The following is a 19281-nucleotide window of genomic DNA, read 5'->3' on the forward strand; positions in this document are numbered from 1 at the left end:
CTTCCAAAAATACAGAATGAACAATGAATACAAAGTTTTGCAATTAGAAGATAAATGCTTGAAATTCTGGGAAATGTTGTATAATAGCTAAGTGTAGTTTCTTCTCTTATACTGCAACAGTACATTTAATTTTGATTAAAATATGGAATTAATCAAAGGAGACATATGATAAGTAATATTATGCATTTCTTACTCTATATCATGTCTTGTTTGATGTATAACCATGCATCCTATCTACTGCTTCACTGGCGACAACAATACGAGTTGATACACCTAACTCTGTGATACATGACGTCAGAAAGGCGTTCTGTCATATTCTCAATTGTATGTTTAGTTTTAAATAGTGCTCTCTTTCACGACGGAAATGTGTTGTGATCAAGTATGATTTTACTGATTTTTCTATTCATGGAAAAGAGTTCCATATATAGATAAAAAAGATATTTATATTGTTGACAAACTGGCAAACAGTATTTAGTTACGTAGAAATGAAATTGTGATTGGCATACTTAAATGAGGAAGTCGGTAATTGGCAATGAAATTCTCCACTTGTGTTTAGATGTATTTCTTAGATATCTTACAACTGAACCATTTTGTTTACAAATATGTTAAAATTGCCTGCTTTTGACTCAGTTTGAATGTTTTCTTCATTGTTGCGGACTTGGTCAAAATTGGACATTTCAACATTTTCAAGGCAGTTTCTTAAGATTTGTTTTTCAAAATTAACCAGGATACAGAATATTACTTATATTTAAAAGAAATATAAACTATAAGATTAATGAAAATATTGTCGCATTAAGAAATCACGGTAAGTTTGTATTATATTAGCATTTTAATTGTAAAAAGTCCACTTTATTTGATTTTTATATAATGAATATATCACCCTCTTGAAAAGGGATCCTTTCAACATAAGAATTACATCTGATGTACAAAACAAATCAATGAAACTAAACGAAATGATTCATTCAGGAATGATTAAGTTCATGACTAATCCTGAAATCAGGATGAAACTTCACGATTGCCGTATTATTTTTTGTAACTATTGTTTTTTGTGAGACATTTGTATTAGTAATAGGAAGTAGGGCCTTGAAATGAAAATAAATGGCTTTCTTAGTACATTTACCACGGGCCTAAGCCCCTTTACCCAGATCTGGGCCTGAATTCCTCATCCTCATACCCAATAAACAGGATTTGGGTTTTCCATCTTTTGTCATCCCTGTGATTATGTATGTTTTCAGAGTACAAGAATGCATTTGAACTGCAAGGTCGAGACCACAGTGTGCATGTGATGCTTGTAGCAAAGACGCCAGAGGAAAAGAGCAACTGGATGGCCGCACTCATCTCGCTGCAGACCAAGTCCATGCTCGAACGGCAGCTGGATGCCATCCTCCGTGAGGAGGAGCAGATGACTCCGCTCAAACTCCCTGACGCCAGCGAATACAGGTTTATCAAGCTTTAACATGCATACTTTATTTACATGTTTTATGGGAATAACATGTTCAGATGGTTTTACCCTTTTCAATATATATCCTCATCGTCCTTCCTTCCTTTCCTTTTAATGAAATATACTCTGTTTATTTCGAAATACTATAACTCCTTAAGCTTTGCATCCGCCAACATGTAATGGACATAGGGTATTTGTGCTTTCTTCTGCAAATAATGATAACACATGTATAATGATTCTTATTCACATTTGCAGGTTTGCAATAGAGGACTCTGAAAACAACATAGTATTTGAGGACACCCCTGCTGGCCCGGGGGAGAGTCCTCTCATCAAGGGCGGGACCCTTCTCAAGTTGGTAGAGCGCCTCACCTATCACATGTATGCTGACCCCAAGTTTGTACGAACCTTCCTCACAACATACCGCTCCTTCTGCAGTCCACAACAACTCCTAGACCTTCTTATTGAAAGGTGAGTGCTATATCTGCTTTGGGAAAAAACACTTTTATTTTAGTAAGACAATAACTGCATCATTTTGTTCTTACCTTGGGAGCAAACATTAAGTTGAAGAAAAGAAGTTGAGATAGAGTCAATTTATTGATGCAGTCGGCTTGAGCTAAAACAACACTTTCAAGATACACACGGTACATTAATCTTAGATTTAAAAACATACTACCATTAACAATATTTATTTGAAATATAACCATGTGTCACTATTATTTGTACATATAACACTACAGTTTAGAATTTAATGATATACATGTACATATTTGGTATAAAGCCTGGTTTTTTCCAGCATATGGCAGAAACCACAACATTATTTTTCTTGTAGGGCCTTTCCAAACTTGAAATGTTTTTTTTTCTAGGTTTGAGATCCCCGACATGCCAGACCAGGAAACAGATGCAAACGTCATCGAGGACAACAGCGAGAACCTACAGCTCCGTGACGACCTCAAACGTTTCCGGAAGGAGTATGTGAAACCCGTCCAGTTCAGGTAAGTGTGTAATTGTATTGGTGTGATAGGGGCAAGAATAATTGATGATGTTCTATTAATATCATTAATATTAATTTATTGATTTTAGTGTTAAATACATAAAACAGCACAATTGAACGCACAAAAAATAATTAAAATGCTATTCATTTATAAAAGTTATCACATTTATCAAAAATTATTATGAAGTTATATGATGATGGCATCATCGTTTATGTTATAAATTGATTTTCTTGCAGGAAATCCTGCTTATATATAAATGTTTAATTTTCTTAAGATGTTAAATATGATATAACAGTATTTTAGATGAAAATGATATGGCATTTCTTGACTAATGTCTAACATTAAAGGTTCTAGTAATGCTGTATGTGTTCAAGTTTGTGGTATGTTTCCAGAGTGGTGAATGTGCTGCGTCACTGGGTGAACGACCATTTCTATGACTTTGAACGCGATGTGGGCCTGCTTGAGAAACTGAAGAGTTTCCTCGACACAGTGAAGGGCAAGGCCATGAAGAAGATGGCCGACTCCATCCTCAAGGTCATCAACAGAAGGGTATGTGGCTGTAATGTACGAAAATATAACTGTACTTTAGAACAATGATTCACACGCTATTATTCAAGTTCAAATGAACTTATTATTCACGCAGTGATCTATTAAATTTGTAAGTAATAAATATTTTTGCTCTTAAGTTTTGCGAATAATTCAATGTTAATCAAGTAAAGGCAAAACATTTTTAAAACTCATTAACACAAATAGTGCTAATGCAAAAGCCCTTTTAAGTATTTGAATATCAATAACATTACAGACTGAGCAGCCAAACACGGAGCGAGAGTTTACATACCAGAAGCAGCCCCCTCCCATAGAGTGGCACCTGGTGAATAGCAAGGAGAAGTTTGACCTCCTTACAGTAAGTGTTCTAACAATGTTACATGCTCCCTGTTACTTAAGTATGTGTTTAAGTCCTAGAAAGATAAGTTGTTATTTGCTATACTAAATAATCTAATGAAAAGCAACCGGAAACAAGAAGAGGATGACAGTAGATTTCAAATGTTGATATTCTCAGGTCAATGTTACTACTTGTACATGTTAAAAAATTGTTCAGTAAGTGGAAAATAATAAATAAGATAACTCTCTTTGAAAAGTTCAATGCCTTGACATGCCAGTGTTTCCCTCCCCCAGCTGCATCCTATAGAGATAGCACGACAGGTGACACTGCTGGAGTTTGATCTGTACCGGGCTGTTAAACCATCAGAGCTTGTGGGCAGCGTGTGGACGAAGAAGGAGAAAAGTAAAACCTCCCCCAACCTCCTCAAGATGATTGAGTTCACTAATAATGTGAGAAGGATTTTTTATTTTTAAATTCACTCTGGCTTTAATAGCACATACAACCTTTAGAGGTTGACATACAACCTTTAGAGGTTGAAGAAAAATATAACTACTATTATCATTCGCTAAAGTAATAGCTGGGGCATTTGACCCTGTCATAGTCAGTATGCGCGACAGACCCTGATTTTCCCCAAATAAGCCTCTGAAATTCCCCATTTTCAAAAAGAAAAAAAGCAATACATTATGAACAAACCAAGAACAAAATCAAATAATTTCAATTCCACTGCCTTCATATTTGTAAACAATGTGAAATTAGAAGGATTTCTGGTCCTGAGTGTCTTTCCGTGGAATATGCTGCCTCGTTCTGGGATTGACCTATACTAAATATAACTATGGAAAAACTAAATCATCTCGGGAACTAGTAAAATAATAAAACAAAAACATACGTGGATTTTGGCTTTTCTATTGTTAATCAATAGAGAAACAATATCCTATAACACTTTACTATACATTTACGTTTTAAAGCACGAACATTGAATCGAAACATGGAAAACTGTTTAAAGCACGCACATGTAACTACATTATTGTAGCACGTCATTTATATCATCACGGTGATCTGAGCAATGTTGCACAGCTTAATTTGCAGCCAAGACAACACATTGGTGTGAAGGCCGATTCATTAAAACCTTAATTGGCAACAGCATTTAAATTAACCGAAAAAAAACTTTTTATGCCACTTGTCTAATAGCCAGTTACTGTAAAATTAAGGGGACTTTATAGTGCTGGACGATATGTCCCTAAATGACATGTGGCGTGTGTATACTGTTTTGTCATCACATTCACACCTCTGGTATTATGGGCCCATCGCTGTAAAAACAAGACAAACAAACTTTATACACATCAACAGAGTCGTAGGCAAAATGTATTTATTCAACTTTTTTTTCAAATATTCGAATACTGATTTTGACATTAGAATACCAAACATTTGATCGAATATTTGAATATTCGAATATTCGTTTGCATCCTTCATTTTTACCAATGAATAAACATTTTGGCTAACTGACAAACCAATGAATAAACCTGTTTTATATGATTGGTTGCTGCTTTTATGAAGAATTTGGATTTAAGTCCAACTGTTGTCATATATAATTTGAATCTCTCCGACAGTTTACGTACTGGTTGGAGAAGTGTATAGTAGAGGCAGAGAACCTGGAGGAGCGTGTTGCCATGGTGAGCCGGTGCATAGAGGTCATGATTGTCTTCCACGAGCTCAACAACTTTAATGGCGTTCTCGAGGTCGTAAGCGCCCTCAACTCTGCCTCTGTACACAGACTGGAACACACATTCAGTGTGAGTATACACAAGTGTAACAAGTTGGCTATAGGACAAGAGTTTTCCCAGAACAGATTCTTGGATATTATGTTGGTGGAGAGAAAATAGTTGTGATTTTATTATAGCTTAGTGATTTTTAGCTCATCTGTTTTTCATAGAAAAAGTTAGGTACACGTGTTGCCACAGACAATACTTACTTAAGAGGAATAGCCACTTATCTGCAGGGCTGTAGCCTGTCAGCCACTCAGTCACCTTATCTGCAGGGCAGTAGCCTATCAGAGGAACAGCCAATCAGTCACCTTATCTGCAGGGCAGTAGCCTGTAAGAAGAATAGCCACTCAGTCACCTTATTACAGGGCTGTAGCCTGTAAGAGGAAGAAGCCTGTAAGAGGAATAGCCACTCAGTAACCTTATCTGCAGGGCAGTAGCCTGTAAGAGGAATAGCCACTCAGTCACCTTATTACAGGGCTGTAGCCTGTAAGAGGAATAGCCACTCAGTCACCTAATTACAGGGCTGTAGCCTGTAAGAGGAAGTAGCCTGTGAGAGGAATAGCCACTCAGTCACCTTATCTGCAGGGCAGTAGCCTGTAAGAGGAATTGCCAATCAGTCACCTTATCTGCAGGGCAGTAGCCTTTAAGAAGAATAGCCACTCAGTCACCTAATTACAGGGCTGTAGCCTGTAAGAGGAATAGTCACTCAGTCACCTAATTACAGGGCTGTAGCCTGTAAGAGGAATAGCCACTCAGTCACCTTATTGCAGGGCTGTAGCCTGTCAGAGGAATAGCCACTCAGTCACCTAATTACAGGGCTGTAGCATGTAAGAGGAATAGCCACTCAGTCACCTTATTACAGGGTTGTAGCCTGTCAGAGGAATAGCCACTCAAGTCACCTAATTAAAGGGCTGTAGCCTGTAAGAGGAATAGCCACTGAGTCACCTTATTAGAGGGCTGTAGCCTGTAAGAGGAATAGCCACTCAGTCACCTTATCTGCAGGGCAGTAGCCTGTAAGAGGAATAGCCACTCAGTCACCATTACAGGGCTGTAGCCTGTAAGAGGAATAGCCACCCAGTCACCTTATCTGCAGGGCTGTAGCCTGTATGAGGAATAGCCACTCAGTCACCATTACAGGGCTGTAGCCTGTATGAGGAATAGCCACTCAGTCACCTTATCTGCAGGGCTGTAGCCTGTAAAAGACAACAAGGAACCTGCGGTGTACGGTCGGCATTAAGTACGTTGTCCAATCAATAATTTAAGAAGCCTTTGTCCAATCATCACCAAACTTTGTCAGAATGTATATGGGCATATTATTTTGGACAAGTTCAACAACCAGCCATATCGCACAAGTCACTGGAGAGTTATCGTCCTTTAATTATAGAAATTGCCTAAAAGTTATCTTGTCTAATCAATTTCTTTACAAGCCTTTGTCCTATCATCACCAATTTTGGTCATAAAATAATATAGAATAATATCTCAGTCTCTTTTTGTCTGAATGTACATCCACTTGTCACCTAATTTGGTGTCCTTATAGGAGGACAGGAGTATTTTATGATAGTTGGCTCTCTTGTTGGTGGTTTAGGTGTAAAGGTGTCTGTCTTTCAGCCAAAAAGTTGTTGGTTCAAGCCCAACCTTGGGCAATTTCTCATGGCTTCTTATTTTAGACAACAGTACTGGTTCTTACCCAGGGATTGGAGTCAAGAGTCGAGACAGGTTTCATCACAATTGAGGCAAGGGAAGTTGGTAAGCACTAAAATCTATGGGTGCATTGCCTTGTTTTTCTTTGCAGGAAGTGAACCACCGTCTAGTGAAGGCGATGAATGACAACAAGGAGCTGAACTCGGATCACTTCAAGAAGTACATTGAGAAACTGCGGTCCATCAACCCACCGTGTGTACCCTTCCTCGGTAAGAGCTCAACATGTATACACCTGTGCTACTTCCTGTGCATTGGTGCACCTAAAGAAGTGCAATGAAATTAATCTTCTTGATAGTTCTTCCAAAGGACATGATGCCATTAAGAATTAATCCTGAAATCATGATCAAAAGCTTTCAATTTCAGACTATCAAATAGTTGTAAAGTTTGTTTTTGCATGACATTTACATTAAAAACAGTAAGAAGTACCTTGAAATGTATATAAATGGCTCTGCAAACAATTTCAAGAGGACAAAGTGAACATACCCTTATTTTGGCCTGAATCACTTCTACTCAAACTATGAAAAGCAACAGAATCGGGATTTTCTGTCTGTTATCATTCCTCTTAAATCAAACTGTTGTTGTGGCCCCATTGAACATGAGACACAATGGTTTTGAATTTCATTTGACTATGTGGCTTGAATTAACAATACGTAAGTAAGTTTAAGATATCAAGATGAATTACATTGACAACTAATTGTTTTGAATTAATTATTTTAACACCAAGTTACCGTAAACAACCAAATATCTGGAAATTATTTAGTAGCAGTGACATTGGGTGAGACAGTGTCCATTTTGCTTGACCTTAGTAGAAATAATGATGTGTAACTAACCTCCCATTCTTCCTCCAATGGCAGGCATGTACCTGACAAACATCTTGAAGACAGAGGAGGGAAACCCAGACTTCTTGAAGCGGAACCAGGAAGGCCTGGTCAACTTCAGCAAGCGGCGCAAGGTGGCAGAGATCACGGGAGAAATACAGCAATACCAGAACCAGCCATACTGTCTTACTGTTGAACCAAGCATCCGGGTAATGGACTCTTGTTGTTAATTTTGTTTTACATTCATCTAAGTCTTAATTTTCATAATATATGAATTTCCTTTATATTTTTAATTCATTGTAGTAGTTATGCTGTGATTTTATAAATTAACATAATGTTTATTATAAGAGAAGGCTGGACATGATCTTCCTATGAAGGATCAGTAGTCTTATTATTTTCTGTACAATTAAATCTTTCGTTTATGCCTTACAAACATTGAGTGAGAGATAGTTTTCTTCACCTATTAGACACAGCAAACATTAGAACTAGTCATATTAGTGTTATAACAATATATTTTAAAGAAAAAAATGCCTGTTATTTGTATGAAAAACTTTAAAACAATCCATGCTTGATGTGGTTATCTTTTGATAGGATTTCATTGAGAATCTGGAGCCCCTTGGGGAGAATGATGAGAAGTGGTTTAACGAGTACCTGTACGGTCGCTCTCTCGAAATAGAGCCGCGAGGGTGTCGCCAGGTGCCCAAATTTGTAAGTGTTGAAACATTTGTTGCTTTTATTAACCCAAGCCTTATAAAGTTACCCTTGGCTTTACTAAATTTACTGTTGGGGATTGCTATCGGAATAAACATGTATACAAATATACATATTTAAATCATAAAAGACTCAAGAAATAATGTAATACAAGTGTAATAATTCTTAACAATATTTAATGTATTTAGCACTATAATTCTTCACAGTAGTAATAATGATATGATCAGAATATGACAGTCATTGTTATTTAATCTGAATTTTAGACTGTTACTGAGAATAGACATCTTTCAAATCACATTACTCTACATGTCCATGTACTTTGAAAATAATAATTTTCAGCCCAAAAAGTACAACTATTCCTTAAAGTCACCAGGAATTCGTCCCCAGGCACGTGATCGCCACAATGCCACTCGCGGCCACACATTTTCCTTCACCCCATTTGGTGGGGGGTACCAGCGGATCGAGGAGGACCAAGAGTCCCAATCATCCCCGCAGTGTTTGACCCCGCCCACCCCTACCACACCCATTAGCCCTGGAGCAGTCTCCATAGCAACCACAGTGGGAGGGGATAATGGGGTGTTTGCTAATGTAACCGTAGGGCAGGGTGAGTCCTAAATGTTTTTGGTTATGACATAAGTGAAAACATTTTTGAAATAAAGAGTTCTAAGTGATGAAAAATAAGTTCCTAAAAACACATTTTACGTACAGATGTTCTTGTTTGTTTGAACTTAAAAATAAAATCTTACTTTTCCATAAATTTATTTCAGGGTCTAGTTCCACAGTTACTGTTAGTCAAGCAAATGTGCCAACTGCTGAGCTTGTTTCCCTGGCAACAGACTCTGAGCTGCAGTTGCAGCCCCCTCCCCTGCCCCCACGCAGGCGGACAACTGCTAGTAGTAGAGACTCTGTATCGAGCATTGCTAGTAGTGATCATGTGTTCATGCGGTCGTTTTCCCCCGAGCCCCCGGAGGTTCCGCCCCGTGCGGACCACGATCAGCCGCCACCCGTCCCACCCCGGCGCGATTCCATGTACAATACAAACTCCTTAAGTCGTAGTCATAGCCATAGTCAAGTTCCGGCTGCCCCCGTGACTCAGCCGCGTACGCCCACGTTAGTGTCACAGACTGTGTATTCACGCTCGTCGACAGCCTCAATACCTCCTATACAGGCCCGCACTCAAAGTGCGGCACAGTTGACATCCGGCTATGGAGGGCAGATTCATAGTGCTACATTACCACGCTACTTTGGAGGAAGAGACTCTCGCAACAGTGATAATAATGAAAACATTTTTAATTTCAACGGAGAGAACAGTGATATTCCAGCTTTACCGCCAAAAACATACCGCCAGCATGCGCGCAAACAGAGTAGCTAATTAATATTGAAGCTTCTACTTGTTTTGGTCATTCTGTGAAGTTTTGCTAGTGCTGCATCACAATGTAATTGAGTCACTATTGTGTAAAACACCATAGATGGTGTTGATCTGTCGTAGGGACTTCACAGCATTATTTGAATGAGGATATCAGGACCAGTTCTTGACTGCATGTACCTACAATGTACCTGCATGTACCTACTATGTATTTTAGTTCAGTCTTGAGAAATTGTATTTCCAGTATGCCAAAGATTTTTTTTCTCAAAATTTTAAGTCATGAAGGAATTGTTTTATTGATAAGTTTGAAATTAAATTGAGCAATGAAATCAACCTTGAAAAATGAATTTCACTTTATATCAGGTTATATCAAATTATGATTAAAGAGTTGAGTGTAACATGCACATGTTGAAACCCAGTAATGCTTTAAAGTTTCACATCAAAGGCATTTACAGAAAGTTACACAAAAAGCATGGACGGACAGTTGATAGTACAGTGTACATGTATGTTTTTTTCAAAGTGTGGCTACAATATTGCTTGCCTTCATGATGATGCAAATTATTTTTGTCTAATTACAATGGAAAAGCTGACAAAATCATTATTGGTTGTGGTGTGCTATCCACGCATGTTATACATGTTGGAAATGCTGAATCCAAGCGCAATAACAAATCAATGGTTTCCAGAAAAGTCAAAATTGACAGATGTATACATGTAGTTAACATCATTAAGTTTCTTGGGAAATCCCACTGCATGTATAGTTTGCAAATACCGAGTAGGGCCATCAGCAACAAGCATATGGGAAAATATTGTAAGATCAAGATAAACATTAAATATTTATGATATATGAAAAATCACACAAACATGATATGTTTTTTTAAAACTTTAATATCTAAATGTTTTGGAGTAAGGCCTTCATCAGATTATAAAAAAAACTATTATTAAAGAAAACACAAATAATTGGTTTTAATTATACTAGTGTCAAAAATCAGACAGTTATACCTGTTACTTGAACAATTGAATTAATTTTTCCTCATCTGACGAGTAAAGCTCATAGTTGTGAAAAAGATATATTAATACTACTCAGAAGTACTAATTTAAAAAAGCCATTGTAGGATACGTTGATTGGTTAAGATAGCAAGTACTTCATGAGACTTCAGCTTCAGGTGCCACAATTGTTATCTTTGTTTGTCTCGCATACATTTAGAATTGTTCATGTATTAAGAAAGTAATATTCAATCAAATTTGGCGATTTTTAAAAAATTTGATCTTTCAACTTTCATGGTAATAAAGTTTGATAACATTCTTTGATTTTTTTAGCGAACACATAATGGATGAATTGAAGTAAATATGAAAAATTAAGATTTCCCGAATGCATTTCTATCTTAGTTCTACAGTCAGTACCATACAAGTTTTTGAGCACAAGCCATTTTGGCTTTTGATATAATCAAATTCACATACCCAGCATCATAAAAGGCACAAACCCATCAGGCTTATAGTACTGGAAGTTCTGCATGTCCACAAGTGATCTTCCCAGATGTGGTTTTGGCTGGTGCATCAGCTGTGTGTGAAATTAACAATAGATTGAGTCGTTCAAATCTGGATTAACTTTGCACTTAAGTTTAACATGGTTCTGATATAGGCAAACATATATGAAGCACTTGGATTTCTGTCAAAATGGTGATACTAGACATACATTTGACTTTTACATCACAAACACAATTGGCAAGAAATGGAAGTTTAAGTAAGTTTGCCACAGAGTTGCGAAAGGTGACTGTGTTAGGTTCTGTAAGTACACAGAAATGTGCTCTTCATTCTTTGTTATGTTTTAAATGTCTGTACATCTGTTCTATTCAGAGAAATACAATAAAGATCATGAGCAAATTTGACTTTCAGTTTCAATTAATTTCTTTCCCAATATGTGTATATATACAAGTACTCACATTTTCGGTTTCAAAATGTATAGCTGTTCCAAGGAAATGTAAAATGCTTGTTTAAACTTTCTAAAAAAAAATTCTGATAAAAGTACTGTAGTTTTGAGACAAACTTTTGAACTGGACGAATAAGTCTTGTATCAGTACTGCCAGTGGATCATTTCTACTTAGATATGTTAGTAGTAGCCTTAGGGGATCCTAAGTCAATTTTGAGAAGTATATTTATTATGCCCCCCTTCGAAGAAGAGGGGTATATTGCTTTGCACAGGCATGTCGGTATGTCGGTCGGTCGGTCCGTCGGTAGACCAAAGCTTGTCCGAGTGATAACTCAACAATTCCTGGATGTATGGTCATCAAACTTCACATGAAGGTTGGGCCTGACCAGTAGATGACCCCTATTGATTTTGGGGGTCATCGGGTGAAAGGTCAAGGTCACAGTGACCTTTAATGGTAAAATAATTTTAAAGCTTGTCCGAGTGATAACTCAACCTACAATGCCTACACCCATGGCCCTCAAACTTGACATGGAGGTTGGGCCTGACCAGTAGATGACCCCTATTGTTTTTGGGGGTCACCAGGCCAAAGGTCAAGGTCACAGTGACCTTGAATGGTAAAAGGTTGTCCGAGTGATAACGTGACAATGCCTGCACCCATGGCCCTCAAACTTGACATGGAGGTTGGGCCTGACCAGTAGCTGAACCCTATTTTATTGGGGCTCAATGGGTCAAAGGTCAAGGTCACAGTGACCTTGAATGGTAAAAGGTTGTTCGAGTGATAACTCAACAATGCCTGCACCTATGGCCCTCAAACTTGACTTGGAGGTTGGGCCTGACCAGTAGATGACCCCTATTGTTTTTGGGGGTCATAGGGCCAAAGGTCAAGGTCACAGTGACCTTGAATGGTAAAAGGTTGTCTGATTGATAACTCAACAATGCCTGCACCCATGGCCCTCAAACTTGACTTGGAGAATTGGCCTGACCAGGAGATGACCCCTATGGTTTTGGGGGGTCATCTGGCCAAAGGTCAAGGTCACAGTGACCTGGAATGGTAAAAGGTTGTCCGAGTGATAACTCGACAATGCCTGCACCCATGGCCCTCAAACTTGACTTGGAGGTTGGGCCTGGCCAGAAGATGGTCCCTATTGATTTAAGGGGTCATTGGGCCAAAGGTCAAGGTCACAGTGACCTGGAATGGTAAAAGGTTATCCGAGTGATAACTTGACAATGGCTGCACCCATGGTCCTCAAACTTGAGTTGGAGGGTGAGTCTGGCCAGAAGGTTGTCCCTATTAATTTTAGGGGTCATTGGGCCAAAGGTCAAGGTCACAGTGACCTTGAATGATAAAAGGTTGTCCAAGTGATAACTCAACAATGCCTGCACCCATGGCCCTCAAACTTGACATGGAGGTTGGGCCTGACCAGTAGGTGACCCCTATTGATTTTGGGGGTCAAAGGTCAAGGTCACAGTGACCTTGAAAGCAAACCCGACAATTCTTGGACCTATGGTCATCAAACTTGACATGAAGGTTGGGCCTGCCCAGTAGATGACCCCTATCGACTTTGGGGGTCATCAGGCCAAGGTCAATGTCACAGTAACCTTTAATGCAAAAAAGTTAACAAATCTTCCCCCACTGATATCTCAACAATGCCTGAACCTATGATCATTAAACTTGACATGGATGTGAAGCCTGACCAGTAGATCACCCTTATTGATTTTAGGATTCATAGTGCCAAAGGTCAAGGTCACAGTGATCTTGAATGGTAAAAGGTTGTCCGAGTGATAACTCAACAATGCCTGAACCCATGGCCTTCAAACTTGACTTGGAGTTGCATCTGACTTGTAGATGACCCCTTATGATTTAATGGGTCATCGGGTCAAAGGTCAAGGTCACAGTGACCTTGAACGAAAAAAACTTATCTGTGTGATAACTTGACAATGCTTGCACCCATGGCCCTCGAAATTGACATTTAGGTTTCTGGTGACCAGCTGATGACTCTGGATTTTCGGCAACAAATCAGCTGTCATTTCGGTCCATGCAAATTTCATTCAATTGTCCATATAATCCTGAAAACATGGCGCTCAGGGGGGGGGGGGGCATAATGTTTGACAAACATCTCTTGTTTTCTTTGGTGTACACATTGAACTTTGTAACATATATCATCAGACCAGGAACTAAGCCAGCCTTTAAACACATCTGATCATCCCTGGTGGGAGAGATTATGAAATGGTTTCAACAAATCAAAATTATTCAACAGTGACATCTTCATTTTGAGGCTTGGTCACAAATGTTCAACAGGCCACCTTTGACCCTGACCTCACATGAAAGGAACATGTATACAGCTCAAGTTAGAACTGATGAAGAATTTTGCCTTAAAATACTTGAATGGTCATGTATATCATATTTCTGTTTCTAGCAACGTCATTTGTTTTGCTGCTAAAAAGGGCTCAAATCCTGTCCATATCAGCTTTGCCAAACTTCATTCCTTAATACAGGGCTAATACTCTAGACCTATCAGTAGCCTTGACTGACTGTTCCATAATGCGGAGCTCATACTCTAAACCTAGCAGTGGCCTTGACCGACTTTGTTTCATAATGCAGGGCTCAAACTCTGAACCTAGCAGTGGCCTTAACTGACTTTGTTCCATAATGCGAAGCTCATACTCTGAACCTAGCAGTGGCCTTGACCGACTTTGTTTCATAATGCAGGGCTCAAACTCTGAACCTAGCAGTGGCCTTAACTGACTTTGTTCCATAATGCGAAGCTCATACAATGAACCTAGCAGTTGCCTTGACCGACTTTGTTACATAATGCAGAGCTCATACTCTGAACCTAGCAGTGGCCTAGACCGACTTTAAATAAACAAAGGGCTCATACACTGGACCTTGCAGTGGCCTTGACGGACTTTGTCAACAATGCAGGGCTCATACCCTGGACCCCGCAGTGGCCTTGACCGACTTTGTCAACAATGCAGGGCGTATACCCTGGACCCCGCAGTGGCCTTGGCCGACTTTGTCTACAATAGAGGGCTCATACCCTGGACCTAGCAATGGCATTGACTGTCTACCATGAAGGGCACATACCCTGGACCTAGTAGTGGCCTTGATCGACTTAGTCTACAATGCAGGGCTCATACCCTGGACCTAGCAATGGCATTGACAGACTTTGTCTACAAAAGAGGGCTCATACCCTTGACCTCGCAGTGGCATTGACGGACTTTTTCTACAATGTAGGGCTCATACTCTGGACCTTGCAGTGACCTTGACTGACCATTCAAAAATGCAGAGCTCATAACCTGGACCTAGCAGTGGCCTTGGCCGACGTTGTTCCATAATGCAGAGCTCATAATTATGTGGGATCTAGCAGTGACCTTGACCGACCATTCCATAATGCAGAGCTCATAACCTGGACCTTGCAGTGACCTTGACTGACCATTCCATAATGCAGGGCTCATATCTGGGACCTAGCAGTGGCCTTGACCGACTTTGTTCCATAATGCAGAGCTCATAACCTGGACCTTGCAGTGACCTTGAAATGTTCCATAATGCAGTGCTCATACCCTGGACTTAGCAGTGACCTTGACCGACAGTTTCATAATGCAGAGCTCATAACCTGGACCTAGCAGTGACCTTGACCTACCATTCCATAGCGCAGAGCTCATAACCTGGACCTAGCAGTGACCTTGAAATGTTCGATAATGCAGGGCTCATACACTGGACATTGCAGTGGCCTTGACCGACTTTGTCTACAATAAAGGGCTCATACACTTGTCCTAGCAGTGGCCTTGACGGACTTTGTCAACAATGCAGGGCTCATACCATGGACCTAGCAGTGACTTTGACCTACCATTCCATAGTGCAGAGCACATACCCTGGACCTAGCAGTGACCTTGACCGACTTTGTTCCATAACGCAGAGCTCATATCTGGGACGTAGCAGTGCCCTTGACCAAATTTGTTCAATAATAACATGATACGGGAATATCAATCCAGGCATCCCGACGGGTGCCTCTTGTAGGGAATCGAGACACCTAAATTCCAACACCAAAACCAACCTCCTAGCCCTATTGGTACCGGAGTTGTACGGAATTTGCAGTTCCGTACCGAGTTCGTTTTGGTAACGTTAAAAAAGGGCGAAATGTCGCGTTTTTGGTCATACTTTGACGCGTTGGAAAACGGTGCCCAATAATCATCACGATCACCCCGGCAGGTGCATCTTGTGGGTTTGAGGGTCCCCTAAATGGCAAAATTGGTGCTGCCGAAGAAATCGCAGGGATGCTGAGATATGTTCGAAACCGCAAACCCCAGTTTTAGGCATTTTTCGCTGCATTTCAGAGTGTAAAATAGCCTTGTAGGTGAATAGAACCGGCGATCGAATATCATTCCAGGTACCACGACGGGTGCTTCTTGTAGGGAATCGAGAGACCTAAATTTCAACACCAGAACCAACCTCCTAGCCTTATTGGTACCGGAGTTGTACGGAATTTGCAGTTCCGTACCGAGTTCGTTTTGGTAACGTTAAAAAAGGGCGAAATGTCGCGTTTTTTGGTCATACTTTGACGCGTTGGAAAACGGTGCCCAATAATCATCACGATCACCCCGGCAGGTGCATCTTGTGGGTTTGAGCGTCCCCTAAATGGCAAAATTGGTGCTGCCGAAGAAATCGCAGGGATGCTGAGATATGTTCGAAACCGCAAACCCCAGTTTTAGGCATTTTTCGCTGCATTTCAGAGTGTTAAATAGCCTTGTAGGTGAATAGAACCGGCGATCGAATATCATTCCAGGTACCACGACGGGTGCTTCTTGTAGGGAATCGAGAGACCTAAATTTCAACACCAGAACCAACCTCCTAGCCTTATTGGTACCGGAGTTGTACGGAATTTGCAGTTCCGTACCGAGTTCGTTTTGGTAACGTTAAAAAAGGGCGAAATGTCGCGTTTTGGGTCATAATTTGACGCGTTGGAAAACGGTGCCCAATAATCATCACGATCACCCCGGCAGGTGCATCTTGTGGGTTTGAGCGTCCCCTAAATGGCAAAATTGGTGCTGCCGAAGAAATCGCAGGGATGCTGAGATATGTTCGAAACCGCACACCCCAGTTTTAGGCATTTTTCGCTGCATTTCAGAGTGTAAAATAGCCTTGTAGGTGAATAGAACCGGCGATCGAATATCATTCCAGGTACCACGACGGGTGCTTCTTGTAGGAAAGCGAGAGACCTAAATTTCAACACCAGAACCAACTTCCTAGCCTTATTGGTACCGGAGTTATACGGGATTCGCAGTTCCGTACCGGGTTCGTTTTGGTAACGTTGAAAAAGGACGAAATGTCGAGTTTTTGCTCATACTTTGACGCATTGGAAAACGGTGCCCAATAATCATCCCGATCAACCCGGCAGGTGGATATTGTAGATTTGGGCGTCCCCTAAATAGCAAAATAGGTCCCAGCCGCGGAAAGTTCAGGGATGCTGAGATATGTTCGAAACCGCAAACCCCAGTTTTAGGCATTTTTCGCTGCATTTCAGAGTGTAAAATAGTTTTTTAGGCGAATGGAACCGGTGATCGAATATCATTCCAGGCACCCCAACGGGTGCTTCTTGTAGGGAATCGAGAGACCTAAATTTCAACACCAGAACCAACCTCCTAGCCATATTGGTACCGGAGTAATACGGGATTCGCAGTTCCGTACCGGGTTCGTTTTGGTAAAGTTAAAAAAAGACGAAATGTCGTGTTTTTGGTCATAATTTGACACGTTGGAAAACGGTGCCCAATAATTATCCCGATCACCCCGGCAGGTGCATCTTGTAGGTTTGAGCGTCCCCTAAATGGCAAAATTGGTGACAGCCTCATAAAGTGCAGGGAAGCTGTGATATATTCGAAACTGCACACCCCAGTTTTAGGCATTTTTCGCTGCATTTCAGAGTGTAAATTAACCTTGTAGGCGAATGGAACCGGTGATCGAATATCATTCCAGGCACCCCGACGGGTGCTTCTTGTAGGGAATCGAGAGACTTAAATTTCAACACCAGAACCAATCTCCTAGCTAGGCCTATTGGTACCGTAGTTATAAGTGATTCGCAGTTCCGTACCGGATTCGTTTTTGATAACGTTGAAAAAGGACGAAATGTCGCGTTTTTGGTCATACTTTGACGCGTTGGAAAACCGTGCCCAATAATCATCCCGATCATCCCGGCAAGTGCATCTTGTACGTTGGGTGTCCCCTAAATGGCAAAATTGGTGACAGCCGCGGAAAGTGCAGGGATGCTGAGATATGTTCGAAAGCGCACACCCCAGTTTTAGGCATTTTTCGCTTCAATTCAGAGTGTAAAATAGCCTTGTAGGTGAATGGAACCGGCGATCCAATATCATTCCAGGCACCCGACGGGTTCTTCTTGAAGGGAATCGAGAGACCTAAATTTCAACACCAGGACCAACCTCCTAGCCATATTGGTACCGGAGTAATACGGGATTCGCAGTTCCGTACCGGTTTCGTTTTGGTAACGTGAAAAAAGGACGAAATGTCGCGTTTTGGTCATACTGTGACGCGTTGGAAAACGGTGCCCAATAATCATCCCGATCACCCCGGCAGTTGCATCTTGTAGGTTTGGGCGTCCCCTAAATGGCAAAATTGGTGACAGCCGCAGAAAGTGCAGGGATGCTGAGATATGTTCGAAAGCGCACACCCATGTTTTGGCATTTTTCGCTTCATTTCAGAGTGTAAAATAGCCTTGTAGGCGAATGGAACCGGTGATCGAATATCATTCCAGGCACCCCGACGGATGCTTCTTGAAGGGAATCGAGAGACCTAAATTTCAACACCAGAACCAACCTCCTAGCCATATTGGTACCGGAGTTATACGGGATTTGCTGTTCCGTACCGGGTTCGTTTTGGTAACGTGAAAAAGGGACGAAATGTCGCGTTTTTGGTCATACTGTGACGCGTTGGAAAACGATGCCCAATAATCATCCCGATCACTCCGGCAGGTGCATCTTGTAGGTTTGGGCGTCCCCTAAATGGCAAAATTGGTGACAGCCGCGGAAAGTGCAGGGATGCTGAGATATGTTCGAAACCGCACACCCCAGTTTTAGGCCTTTTTCGCTTCATTTCAGAGTGTAAAATAGCCTTGTAGGTGAATGGAACCGGCGATCCAATATCATTCCAGGCACCGACGGGTTCTTCTTGAAGGGAATCGAGAGACCTAAATTTCAACACCAGAACCAACCTCCTAGCCATATTGGTACCGGAGTAATACGGGATTCGCAGTTCCGTACCGGGTTCGTTTTGGTAACGTGAAAAAAGGACGAAATGTCGCGTTTTGGTCATACTGTGACGCGTTGGAAAACGGTGCCCAATAATCATCCCGATCACCCCGGCAGGTGCATCTTGTAGGTTTGGGCGTCCCCTAAATGGCAAAATTGGTGACAGCCGCAGAAAGTGCAGGGATGCTGAGATATGTTCGAAAGCGCACACCCAAGTTTTAGGCATTTTTCGCTTCATTTCAGAGTGTAAAATAGCCTTGTAGGCGAATGGAACCGCGGTGATCGAATAGCGTCCCCTAAATGGCAAAATTGGTGCCAGCCGCGGAAAGTGCAGGGATGCTGAGATATGTTCGAAACCTCACAACCCAGTTTTAGGCATTTTTCGCTGCATTCCCTGGACCTGTCAGCATTGACAAACTTCA

The 19281-nt window shown here is 41.0% G+C and overlaps 1 protein-coding gene across 1 annotated transcript in view; it reads left to right on the top strand.

Moving 5' to 3' along the window:
• LOC128208799 (son of sevenless homolog 2-like) overlaps positions 1–11561 on the top strand; it is a 32765-nt gene extending 21204 nt beyond the window's left edge. Inside the window, exons 12-23 of the mRNA XM_052912400.1 lie at positions 1236–1440; positions 1697–1909; positions 2305–2433; positions 2826–2982; positions 3236–3337; positions 3610–3765; positions 4924–5106; positions 6872–6989; positions 7635–7807; positions 8190–8306; positions 8649–8913; positions 9077–11561. Of these exons, the coding sequence (XP_052768360.1) occupies positions 1236–1440; positions 1697–1909; positions 2305–2433; positions 2826–2982; positions 3236–3337; positions 3610–3765; positions 4924–5106; positions 6872–6989; positions 7635–7807; positions 8190–8306; positions 8649–8913; positions 9077–9681 (2423 nt within the window). The 3' untranslated portion in view covers positions 9682–11561. The remainder of the gene's footprint in view (positions 1–1235; positions 1441–1696; positions 1910–2304; positions 2434–2825; positions 2983–3235; positions 3338–3609; positions 3766–4923; positions 5107–6871; positions 6990–7634; positions 7808–8189; positions 8307–8648; positions 8914–9076) is intronic.
• Positions 11562–19281: the final 7720 nt, after the last annotated feature.

This window comes from Mya arenaria, chromosome 11, assembly GCF_026914265.1.
Source record: "Mya arenaria isolate MELC-2E11 chromosome 11, ASM2691426v1".
Lineage (NCBI taxonomy): Eukaryota > Metazoa > Mollusca > Bivalvia > Myida > Myidae > Mya > Mya arenaria.